General features: G+C 35.7%; 1 protein-coding gene across 1 annotated transcript in view; it reads left to right on the forward strand.

The window, feature by feature from the left end:
- Cntn5 (contactin 5) overlaps positions 1–13609 on the forward strand; it is a 1035258-nt gene that overhangs the window by 425354 nt on the left and 596295 nt on the right. Inside the window, exon 3 of the mRNA XM_076926087.1 lies at positions 6808–6932. Coding sequence (XP_076782202.1) covers positions 6878–6932 — 55 coding nt within the window. The 5' untranslated portion in view covers positions 6808–6877. The remainder of the gene's footprint in view (positions 1–6807; positions 6933–13609) is intronic.

Below are 13609 nucleotides of genomic sequence, written 5' to 3' on the forward strand. Positions count from 1 at the left end.
TTTTTGGAATCAATTTCCAAACTGCCTCCATTATGTGTACTACTGAGCAAGAAATAGCCATGAGCTATAAATTATAAATGTTATTTCGAGTCTCAGAAAGCTAACACCATTTCTTGAGCCCTTGCTGAACCTGTTTCCACAAGTGCAGACTGTTGCATTGAAAAGACATATGTAGGTTTATAGCAAACAAAAAAAGAATGTTCACTATGCTTAGCAACACTTTAAAAAAGAATCCCAGGATTAAGAATATCCACAAATATGTAAACACTGTTAGTTACATCTTCAAACACTCCTTCATGGCATACAACAGCCATTATTTTTGCTGAGATATGCAGTATCATAACTCAATATGGCTATGTGTGAAAGCCTGTCCCATTCTGACATTGTTACTTAGGCCTCACAGGAAATATATGATTACACACAGGTGAAGACAAGCATACATTCTGGCTTTCATTTCTTCTGTCTTCCAAGCTATATTTTATTGTCTTCTGTTTTGCACAGGTGCACTAGACTGGAGAACTTCAAGGTCATATAGGACACAGATCACCTTCACAACACATTAATTCCCTCTGTGAGTCCTATGTTCTGCTTACTTAAACTTTAAGAAACATCTTCCCGGCAAAAGGGATTTGAGCTTTGAACTGAAGAAAGGGCCATGTTTAAGATGCTCACTGAATCCTCAGACAAAGATGCTTCATGATTCATTAGCTTCACCAACATATGTATCCATGCTGACTTGGTGTGAGGAAATTGGAGAAACATTCCCATTTTATCTCTATGAATGGGGACTTAATTTAACTGATATGTAACATTCATTTCCTACCCATGGGTGAAATAATCCAAAATATTGTATTAGTGGGTCCCCTTGCTCACTATCAATTCATAACTTAGTAAGCTGCTAGGTTTCAAGATTAACTCTGTCTGCTGTGAGCTTTGTTCTTCATGGTACTGGAGCTATATGACTTAAATAAACACTGTGGTGATCGTACATAGACCAATGAGTGCACTGGGAACAAGGTCGAGGCTTTAAAGTACGTATTAAGTGCTCAGTGCTTAGATATTCAGCACAAGTGATGTAAACAGTTTGATAGTATTAGGTATGTAACTGAGGACTGTATCCAGTAACAAAAGCATCTCAAAGGCCAGTGTGGATGTTGCAAATGACTATGTTGTCAAAATTATTTAATCCAGGCCTGGAGTTTCTACTTCATCTTTGTTCTTTGTGGGTAAAAGACTCATAGCTTTTACATTTACAATAATCCTTAAACAGCACAAGAGCTGGGCAGATACCTACCCTCTATTTTATTAGAATATACTTTCCTATTGTTAACCCTGAATTATTACTTTCTGTGTTTCATCTGAACTGCTCTTAACTCCAATTGGCCAGCCTTTAGGGCCACATTTTTATGACTCACCAAACCCATGGCAACTTCTTCCTCCTCAGCTTTTTCCTCATCCTCCTTGTTATCCTCCAACCCCAAGGCCAGGAAACCTAAACTCTACCTATGTCTTTTCTGCATAGCTACTGGGCAATATCTAAGGAAATAAATATCCTAGGAAATAAATTACAAGTATAAACCAATTATTAATTCACAAGTATGTATGTTTCTAATAGAAAAATATTTGTGCCTTTTATTATGTTTTTATATTTGTGTTCCTTTTATTATGAAAAATAATTAATTTACTTTTAAACAATTTTCATACTTTGCACAAATTGGAATGACTACTTTAAGAGAATAAAATGTAATAAGCCATTGTCATTGCTGCAGTGATGATGTCATGAAGGCATCCGTGCTTCCTCCAGACTTCAGTATGGTTATTGTTAGAGACAAACGCATAAGAAAAGCTTAAAGGACATTTTCAGTGTACCAGGCAGAGCATGAAGCTTTTGTTCTTTTATATACTTTTCACATGTATCTAATATTATACAATGTTTTATGTTATGTTTGCTGAGTTTGTTTCAGCATACTAATAAGATCTGTCCAACCCAGTTTTAACAGATTTCCCATTTTTTTTCTAAATAGAGTTCTAGTGTTGAGAAGCCAGTTCTGAAATCTAACTTCCTCTTGATCAAGTACAGAAATGTTGATGGCTTGGGTTAACCAAAGCCACACAAATTAAGAAACTAAACATATTATTGTAAATGTCGATTTCAGATATCATGTAGCCTACCAAATATTGTTTCAGTGAAAAGAGCAACAGGATTTATAAATATGTAAAACAGAAAACAAAATTTCCCCTAATATAAAACACAAAATGAATAACTGACTTACAATTTTTAGAGTAGAATAAAAGTTCAAAAAATAATAGTTGGCTCAAAAACAAAACAAAATCCTCCAAGAATCGGTCCCTTAATATACTGTCAAACCACATAGTCATTTCTCATGCTCCTTACCATTGTAAAGATGCTTTTGAGTTGTATGTGACTTGTATTCTAGTTTCATATAATTTTTACATAGATGATAGTATTTTAAGAGAATCTGCCTAGTCAGGAAAGTTTTCATTTATTTTATTTCATTTTATTTTTAATTATGTATATATGATGCAGAAAGAGAGCATCAGATTTTCTGGAGCCAGAGTTACTTTATAGTTGTTGATTTCCTGACCTGCATACTGGGAACAAAACCCCAGGCTTCTGTAGGAATAGCACATGTTCTTAGCCTCTGAGACATCTCTCTAGCCCTGGGACTCTTTATTTCTGTGTAGTAAAGTTAGGGAGCGATCAAAAGTTACATTCTCTTAGTCAGAGATGAACTGTGAAATATTTTCAGTTATTTTGGCTTCTTTTGGCAGCAGCTGCACTGTCAGGTGAGCATCTCTCAAATGTTCTTGTTGTCGTGGACTATGGTGTGGGGTAAGACAAGGTCTACCCTATCTTAATTAGCTCTCTGAACCAAAATAAATTGTTTATATCTGTAAGAAACTTACCGGATAAACTAAATTGCTCAACATGTGTTTCTGCGTAAATATAAAACTCATTTATATTTTCATATTCCCCTTCCAAATGTTTATCTTACTAAAGCCTACAATTCATTCAATAATTATTATCTAAAAGCATTAATTGGGTTTCCTCTAAATGCCTGTTATTCTTCTAGGTACTATGTCTGTAAATATGTACATAACAAATAAATTTGCTTACATCGATATGATATTCTAGTAGAAAGGTAAGACTGAGTAAATACCAAGGCAACCTTGGGCATTAACTGCAAAGTATCGGGCAAGTGGAAAAACAATAAGGTGAAGAGAAGATACCTTGCTGTTCAAAGGAAAGCAATGGAGTCTTCTGGAAGGAACTGTCTTCAACAAGTTAAAGCTGAAAATAGTAATGAAAAATTCCAGAGAGAGGACAGAAACTGCTGCAAAAGCCCTAGTCTGGAAGGTGGGGGAGCTTAAGGTTCCTGTAAAATCAAGTCAGAAGGTTAGACAGCAGCCAGACTGTCTATGGCCGTGCAACTATGTAACAATTTTATATTTCATCCTAAGAATAAAACACAAAAACCAGAGAGATGATGCAGCCTAAAATATCTTGAGCTATAACCTATAGAACTATTGCTGGAGGTGGGGAGAAATGGGGGAGAGGAGGACAAAGAGGTGGGGCTGAGAGCAATCTGTTAATGACAGGATTCTGACCATGACATCTGAGCAAGTCTCCCTCCCTCTTTCCCTCCCTCCCTCCCTCCCTCACCTGCCCCTTTTTTGTGTGTATGTCTGTGTGTCCCCCTTCCCTTATTCCTTTCTCTACCGCCCTCCCTAGGTTCCAATATCTAGCCCCTTTTTTACCTAGACCACCTAAAAACAGCTTGCCATATGTATCTTTAGGAGCAAGAGTAACTAGTTACATGGTAATATTTTATCACATCATTTATGGCTCACTAAACCCATGGCAACTTCTCCATCCTGGATATTGTGCCATACGGTTTAATGTTTTAAGTCTCTGTCTATGTGGTCAACCTCACTATGATTCATTCTTTCTGGGTAATGATTGGAACTGGTACATTTCACTTTGCAAGTGATTTCAAGTGTTTGCAAGTGATTTCACTTGCAAAGGTTTGTAATAATTCTGGGGCTAATGAAAGAAGTGGCTTTGCAGCTACTGGGTTTTAAACATAACAGGTGTGCAAGCTGCTTGTTGCTGAAAAATACAACACATTCTCATAAAAGCATGACTTTTTCAAATGTTTTCAAATTAGTAAATGTGGCTTTCCAGTCTCTCACTGCACAGCAGTGTAACGTACTGACTGTACATCACCGAGAGGGCATTTCTAAATGCACACTCTTCCCATTAGCTTCCGGAGCATGGATTCAGTGATAATAATTTAATTAGGCACCTAGCATGAACTTAATATATTTGTGATAAATCATCTTGTTGATTTTCTTTTAAGTTTGCTCAGGGGAGTTTAAGTCATAAGATAATTGTTTTTAAGAAAAAAATCTTGTAAATGCTTTACATTTTTAGAACCTTACAGTTTATTACACTTTTAACTTTCCTCAAACACAAAGAAAGCATAATCAAGAAAAGAAAATAGGAAGGAGTCAAGTTAGATACCTCTTAAAGAAAGCATTTTAAAGAACTATGATTTTAATGTTTTTTAGTCCCATGAATCAAATATTCCTCCTTCATAAAGAGCACACACACACTTTATTAGAAGAAAAGACCCTTTAATATAAAATGAATTCATTTGTCATCAAATTCACATTTTATAGGAAAGAGAGTGTAATAATACTTTATACACAACACTATGGTTTCCTACTATTTTGGATTTTAAATGTTTTTCCTTTTATGTTTTGTGTGTAGACATGTTAGTAAAGGGTTTCCCATGTACATTGCCAGGGGGCAGCCTGTAGATTCTGCAGTACCATTTGTCTTTGTTAAAAATGAATAGTAAAAAAAAATAGAGGATGTTAGAACATTGATATGAGCAATTTGAGGACCTGGAAGATCTGAAATCAATTCAGCAAAACTGGTCGCCTTCTCAAAAACAGAAAGTCAATTGTATCACGAAATAAGTGTGACAATTCAAGAGTATAACCTTCATGAATAATTGTTGAAATACCAGTGATTTCCATTCCATTCTCCCATCGTTGTGATCTATTAAGTTTTTTGGAAACAATATTATCTATTATTGAAATAGTAATTAAACAATAAAATGGTTTTAAATGTTAAAAGTTACCTATGTCTTCTTTACTGTCTACTTAATGTTTTACTTAATTATGATATTTACTTGTAAAAAGATGATGGAAGGTTCCTTTTATCTTCGAAGTCAAGTATAAATCAATCCATGATTATTCACATTTAACTTTCTTCTTATTTTGATTCCTAATTAAGTTTGGACTTCAAAATATAAGTAAAATAAGAAGTAACTGTTTCAGAGAGAAAATTAGCAAGAGATTCTATTCTTTCATTTCTCTCTATTAAATTATAACCCTGTTAGTGGGAAATGCATGTCTATATTTGAAGATATTTCCCAAAAGATAGAGACAACCTCAAACTCAAAGTCCATAATGAAAACCTACATCAAGAAAACAATTACGTATAAACCATCAAAGCCCTATGCAACTGCCTCTTAACCTAATGGAGACTTGGCCAGAAAAATCATGGCTGACACTTGAAATTTGCAGCCTAATATAAAATAAGAATGTGAAAGGCATACTGGTCAAGTTTTGAAGACTGTTTGGCATTAGAGCTTTACGTTCCTTTCATGTTTATTCTGACTTTCAGGGCAGAAACAGAAACTGAGAGATATCAATGTGCTATTCTGCTTATTGTTATAAAAATAGCATTACAAAAATATTAAATATTCATGAAAATCCTTATTTCCCTCAGGTTCTGGCTAGCAAAAGATGCTGTGAGATATTAAACACCGAAGGAGGGAACTGTAACACACTACAGATAATCACTAGAGTTATCAACAAAGGCAGTTGATATTAATAATTAAATGGGACTGTCCCCTGTGGAGGATTCCATGTGCTCCAGGCATGGTGTGTAAAATCTCTTGGCTAACTGATCATTAGTTTCTTTCTAGAACAGGGGTGCACATTAATGAAACCTGTGCTTCACTCCTGTGTTTCAAGTCAAATAATTTGTCTAGTGTAATAAATAATTATACATGTTCTGTGAGGAAAACTCACCTCTTAGAGACCCTGATGGTTTTATGGTCTGCAAGAGAATATTCAACAGAAGCAAATACAGACAGTTTATCCACTGTCTGAAGTTCCATGTTGCATATTAACTGAATGGGAGCAGAATTTATTTTGATATCACCATTAGGTATGCTGGCTACTTTTATGTCACCATGACACAAGCTGGAGTCATTATGAAATTGGAACCCTCAGTTGAGAAAAATTCTCTACCAAATAGGCCTGTGTGCAAGTCTGTGGTCCATTTTCTTGACTGATGGTTGACATGTGAGAAGCCAGTTCACTGTGGCCAGTGCCACCATGGGCAGATTGTTCAGGAGGTTATAAGAAATAGGGTGGGGCAAGCCATGGGTTAAGTCAGAAAATAGGATTTCCTCATTGCTTCTGCATTAGCTCCTGCTTCCAGGTCTCTGTCATGACTTTCTGCCCTGATTTTCCCAGATGATGAAGTTTTAAGATGTAAGTTATAAGACGAAATAAATCCTTTCCCTCATGTTGCTTTTTGTCATGGTGTTTTTTCACAGAAGTTAAAAAAAAAAAGATCATAACTAAGACAATAGAAATGCTCTATGTATGTAACCTGTGCACTTAAAGTTGTGTGTAATGATATGAGATTTTTCAGGGGAAGGGGGCTTTCTCTGTTTTTGAAATCTGTGTCTATCTCACCAGGATTTTCATCAATGAGGAAACATCAGTGGTAATCACCACTCGGGGATCCAGAAGAGTCCAGTGACCAAGCATGGCTTTCTCTTGGAGACTAATTCTGTTCCTGTCTGTCACCCAGTGTCTTTCAGGTAAAATGCATAAATAATTATTTGGTTGTTATTAAGTCTCAGTTAAGAAAACTCTCTCTCTTCCTCTCTCTCTCTCTCTCTCTCTCTCTCTCTCTCTCTCTCTCTCTCTCTCTCTCTCTCGTGTGTGTGTGTGTGTGTGTGTGTGTGTTTACAACAGTCTGCATGTGGAGATCTGAAAACAATTCTTCAGAAATTTGTCTTCTCCCTTCATTCTGTGGGTCCTACTGTCCAAATGCAGGTCATCAGGGGTTTGGTGACAATTGCCTGTACTCACTGAGTACTCTACCTATGTGTCGGCGGCGCACTATATAACATTTTTAAAGCACATATTAACAGATTTATCTATTTATCACAGCTCTTTGACTTTGTGTTGTTTTGATCTGTTGTTGAAAACATATAAGATTTTTAATTATAAAAATTTTTATTTTGAACAATAATATCTTCATAATAAAAATCGAACCACACAGGCTTATTTATTTTAAGAGTGTGTAGAAATCAAGTATTATGATTTCAGTGCAAAGCACATTATATTGAGAAGTTGATCAAATTAAGCTCAGTGCTTTTACTATAAATAAAGTTTGGTTGGCTTATATAGTGTAAGTCTGAAATCATGTGACTGCTGTCATTTTAGAGTAATTTTTAAATTAATTATAAACATATTTCTAATGTCTAATTATTACAAATACAGGTTGAGAAGAATTAGTATTTATGCAAATATTGTTTGTGTAACATACATATGTACTCTTTGGTGTATAAACTGTGGATTATATAGCCTTATACACAACATTCATTTTTCATGTACTCCATGCACTCACTATGTGATGAAAGTATCTCATTGACACCATAGATTGGTTTTTTTTGTATCAAAGAATCAAATATGTTTTTCTAACATGATTACGTTTTGTATGTTAGAGTGTTACCTGAAGAAATGTACAAACTGTCAAACAGGGCAGGCAGAAGATCAAACTTACTGTGAAGTAAATATAACCTCCCCTTACAGTCATTGAGCTACGGTTTTCCTAGCAATAACACAATAGCTTTTAGTCTTGTCACCAGTTCTCCATCTGTGCAACACTTCCCATGAATACACACAGTATGTGACTATTTTAACACCCTAGGTCTCAATCAGAAAGTGCTCCAAATGTGCTAGCTTGAAATCTGAAGCCATTTCTGTATGTGGAGAGATAAATTTGACATTTCACTTCCATAAATCAGTATGTGCCAAGGTAGAATCATTAAGTACACTTGAATATGTGTACATATTTCTGAAATGTATATAAAGAAGCCTCTCATCCCAACACCAGTAATTAATTAGCAGCAAAACAACCACATATTAATTATTCATGTATCAGTGATATCATTGTAAACATTGTTTATTAAACAGCTCATGTAAAGAAGCCAGTGTAAATATAAAATGCTGGGAGAGGCCCGTGTGGAATCTTGAAAAATGTATATCAAAGATACTGGTCATGAAATAAAAAGCATAGTTCATAAATATCATGATCACATAAAAAATGAGTGTTCAGAAAGCTGTTTCTACCTGGTTCTGTCTGTGGAGTCTTACTTGCTGTGCTGAATTCAATGTTTTCCCATGTCTTCTCAGGACCCTTGTCTGTTTGTTCTGTGAGCTGTTGTTTTCATGTGTAAGTTAACAACGGTAAAGTCAGAAATAATAGTCAAAGTTCCTTTCTCTTGAACTCACCCACCAAGGGAGTTTTCTGAGTAAATACTTCCTTCAGTTAAGCTGTACCCTGTGTTTGAGGTCATCCAACTATACCATGTTATGCTTGAGGTCTGTGATTTCTAACTCTCATGTTCTTATATGTATCAAGTTGTCATTGACAGTAAAATAAATGAAACACTGGAAGGCATTTGAACTACCCCACCATATTTGCATTTAATATGGAGCAAATATAGCAGGTACTTTATACTAAGTTAATTTAATCTCCCTGTAGACACCTGCTTAGTAAAAACTAACCTACTCAGCTACCTGAAAGGATTGTGTTCAGGGATGCTTCTATCTGAAGTCTTTTTGATATTTAATCATTTCTTATATTTATTTTACTGTTTTATCCTCTCTTGTCTTGTTTTTTTTTTTAGTGTTCTTGTTTAGATACAAGTGTCACTGTGGGCAACGCTTAACACATTGATTGCTAAAACAGAGGTGAAGGAGATGAAGCTATATGCCAAGTGTGCGTTTAAGGCGATTGGTGTTCCTTGAATCAGAAAGAATAACTAAACCGACGAATTGAACCCCAAAAGTTTTGCTTCATGCATCACTTTCCAAGTGGCTAGAAAATCCTGGGTATGCTTCCTTGAGAAATATGAAAGAGCTCTTATACAGCTCAGCCTTGGCTGTTTCTAGCTGAAGGATATTTTATGGGACTCATGCCCTTATATTGAAATCAGACCTGCAAGTGGAGCCAGATACAGTAATGTGTTCCAAATTAGCATAAAAATCAACTAAAAATGCGGGTACAATTCAGGCTTATTGCCCACCTATTCTCAATGAACTTAAAAAAATGGCTCCATCATTTAAAAGAACCTCACAATTTGTTGCAAATCCAAATGTTCTTTCCCTAGGACCAAGCGAGTCCTGTCTTCTTCACCAGGTGTTCATTTGGCTGGTTTGAAAATATGGAAAGTAATTATATATAAATCAAAAAATAAAAGAAAATTCATATATACCAGTATATAAGACTATTATTCATATAAATTAATAATTAAATAATAATGATGCCTTATCTCCAAGTTTATAATAATAATTTTATACAATTAAACTTTAATGAATTGGAAGGAGAGGCATGTTTTTCAGGTGGGAGTGTATGAACTCAGCATGTAGAAAGCCCTGGATTTGATGCCAGTACAACACGAACTGCATATGATAATATATATCCATAATCCCAGTACCTAGGATGTAGAGGGAGGGAGATCAGAAGTTCAAGGTTGTCTTGGGCTACATAGTGGGCTTGAGACCAGACTGAGCTACAAGAAAAATTTTCTCAATAACAGCACTAACAATACTAATGACCCCTAAGAGGAAACTATAAGAAAGTTGTCTTACATAAATGAATGAATGAACAGTGGGCTACCTAAATAATGGAACACTATTCAGTGATAAAAGAAATGAGGTGCAAATTTCATAGACTTATGACTTTGCATGCACACTGCTAAGTGGAAGAAGCTACTCTGCAGATAGCATGCACCATATGGTTCTGTTTACATTCCTGAGAAGGAAAATGGTGTAAATAGAATAGTGATCATCAGGAGAGAGGCTGAGCAGGGGATCAGAGGCAAAAATGAAGCAATTATCAATTTGAAGTCCATGAGAAAGCAATCTCTATGGTTCAGATACTAAATCACTGTATGATATGGTTATCAAAACCATAGAGAATATAAATATAGAGTGAACATTAATATATGCAAATTAAATTAAAAAAATAATTTAGGAAGTCATGGGGTCCCTAAACTGTTTCTAGACTATGACAAGGAATCAAATCACATATTACCTATTTAAAAGGTAACTTCAGTTGAGGGCAGTGTTACATTGAAAAATGTTGAAAATGAGCTATAAAACTAAGGCAACCAATGTATTGTGCTTCTGCACAGTTCTCTGTTTATGTTGTTTCCCAATGTGAAGTGCTAATATCATGTAAGCTGTACCCAAGGAACTAAGTCAGAATTGGCAAATGATTGAGCCATGCTTATGTCTATAGGTGTGGAAGGGTTTTTTTCTTTTGTTTTGTTTGGTTTGGTTTGGTTTGGTTTGGTTTTCGTTTTTTATCAGAGTCAGCTGTGTGACATTGTTTTAGAGCTGTTGAAGGCATTGCTATGTTCATATAAGTTCATATATGTTGAAAACACAAATGCTTCTATACACAAATACAGATAGAGCTATAGAGAGTTGCTGTATTTCAGTCCTTCTAGAAGACACTATGCAGTGTATCCCTGTAGAAATAGCACATAAAGTGTCAAGATCTTTCTTTTTATTAAGTTTGCTCTTGAAGGAACAAGGGATATTTCAGAAATGACTGATTACAGGACTGCAGCAGGAAATGTCTTATATAAATCATTTGAGAGTATCTTATGGTGCCCCAAAACACGGAAGTACTAGGGCAAATAAAACTACTTAAAAAGAGAGAGAGAAAAAAACATAAGGAAGGGCCCTCCAGGAGACGATTCAGCAGATAAATGTTTGCTGTATTTGAGTTCAGATTTCCAAGAACACACAAAAAGCTGGACACCTGACCACTAGTCTGTAAGTCTAGTTCCCCTGTGGCAAGATGAGAGGAATAGGGGGACCCTGAAAACTAGGAATCACTTAACCTGGCATAGGCGCTGGCAACAAAAGACCCTGTGCCAAATAAGATGGACTTGAGCACGGGCACCCAGGGCTGTCCTCTGACCTTCCTCGAGGTGCCTACTTTTATCCACAGGTGATGCACACACACACACACACATATGCACGCACACACGCGCGCGTGCACACACACACACACACATACTTTAATTTTTTTAAATTTTAGAATGAAACATATTAAGGATAGTATGACACAAACCAAAAAGGGTCCTCAAATTAGAAATGACATCTTTCAGCCACAGATTAAATTCAAAATCATGACACTTATAGCAGAAAGAAGAAAATAAATTCTCATGAGTCTACCTTGGGGTATATAAAATGTTAAATAAGTAATGTACCAGGCAAGTGGAGGAATCTTTCTGTAGATGAATATCAAATAGTTTGTGTGAATGCTCTGTCCTTAAGGAGGTGTGACTTATGTTTTCCTTTGCCTAAGTGAGAAATCCACTTGGGAACTTTTCCCAATGAGGTAAATGTGATTTTTTTCTCATTGACATTACATACATTTTAGTTATCTATGGGACTATGTATCATCTGAATCTGAGGTATCAGCTTCAAACCTTTCATCACTGAATAATCTGTGGTATAAAAGGGAGCTTGGGAGAAACACAAATTTACTTTTTTATTGTGGATAGAATCAGAAACACGATAAAATGAACGTTGTGTGAAATCTAAGAAAACAGTCATAAAGTTTCTTAGCAGTCTCCATCACGAACTGTGACTGTGAAAGATCAGAGTATAGGAAACCTTGAAAAATGCCTTTCACATCTTGATTATTTCAAGCTGTCTTTTTTTTTTTTTTTTTTTTTTGAGACACTTCAGACATGAGTGACTCAACAAAATTAACTTTTAGTAAGGACAGTTTGCATATGTGATATGTGCCTCAGTAATTATATCTCCTTGTCTTCACCAGAAAGTACAAAAGGCATGTGATAGGAGAAGACACAGAACAGAAAAGAAGAAAATTAGGAAAAGTGTACATAGCAGAGCCATACATCCCTTGTGTATGTTTAAGTCTGAAACACCTATTAGTGATAGAACTTAACCAAGTACATGGAACTCTTCTGTCGTCTGTATCATGTGCATATCTCGCCCAGATAACCACAGCTGCCAGAAATTCATGAGTCTAACAGAAATGTCACGCCCAGAAATGGAGTTTCACAGAATTGCTCCCCATACATAGGCTTCTCCATTCTTGCCTGACCCTTGGAGAGGTGATATATATGTCTGATTTAGAACAATAAATTTCACATTATGTTTAGCATTTTGACCATTTGTACCTCTCTATATTAACCACCATCAACTACAAACAGAAGCTTCTCTAAGCAAGGCTGAGAGCAACACTGACCTTTAGGTGTAAATCTGCACATTCAGAAAGCGTTTTGATCCCACTGGCATTTGCCAAAAGGATACCAGATCTCGCTAAAGCCTCATTCTTTATCTGAGGACATTTGAGTGTTTTTTTCAATATAAGGAATGAAACTTCTTTTCTGGAGAAAGCCCCACATTCAACCAGAAAATGACTAGTTACAGATGTTACTGCCATGCCACTGTGGTAGCATCAGGTACATCCTGTCTGACAGGTTGGTATTGTACCTCTCAGGATTCAGAGCTTGGTAAGACTGCTGGTATCTTTTCTCCCAGAGAAGCGTGTGTAGTACCTTCTAGCTCTACGTGTTCTTTTTTTGGTGCATGTGGTGGCAAGGTCTTCAGTAGCAAACTAGCTTCCAAGCTTTTCCAAGTCTTGTTGTTCTGTTTGCCAAAGCCTTATGGGTCAGAGCAAATATTTTGGGGCAAATACAGAACCTACGAATGGGAAAAGAGAATAACCTTTTAAAACAGAAGAGTCGAGAAGCATATAATGTGTATGCACCCAGCAATGGAACACAAAGTCCTCATTCCTAGATCTACTACGTACTTACTTACTTTTAGGACAAGTTTAGTAGTAACAGTTCTGTTTAGAGTTAACAGTTAAGACTGGTGGGTATTTCTCTGTATTCTTATTTTTGAAATAGTAGCCAATGAGAGGATAATACCTAAAGCTTACTAACTGTGTGTAAAAGAAAAGTTTTAAATGTCAGTACATTATTTTCTTCAACACTAAATTAATTAACTTCAGAAAGATCTAATATTTTCATAATAGTTTATTAAAAGCATTTTGAGAGGAAGTCATAATTATTATAGTATAATTTTAAAGATATATTTATACAGAGAGAGAATGAGAGAGAGAGAAGAGAGAGAGTCATGAATACATTCACCTCTATTGGAGTAAAATGCTCCATATTATTGATCAATTTAAAAATGATTCTCACAGGAC

This window comes from Arvicanthis niloticus, chromosome 27 (assembly GCF_011762505.2).
Source record: "Arvicanthis niloticus isolate mArvNil1 chromosome 27, mArvNil1.pat.X, whole genome shotgun sequence".
NCBI classification, from domain to species: Eukaryota; Metazoa; Chordata; class Mammalia; order Rodentia; family Muridae; genus Arvicanthis; species Arvicanthis niloticus.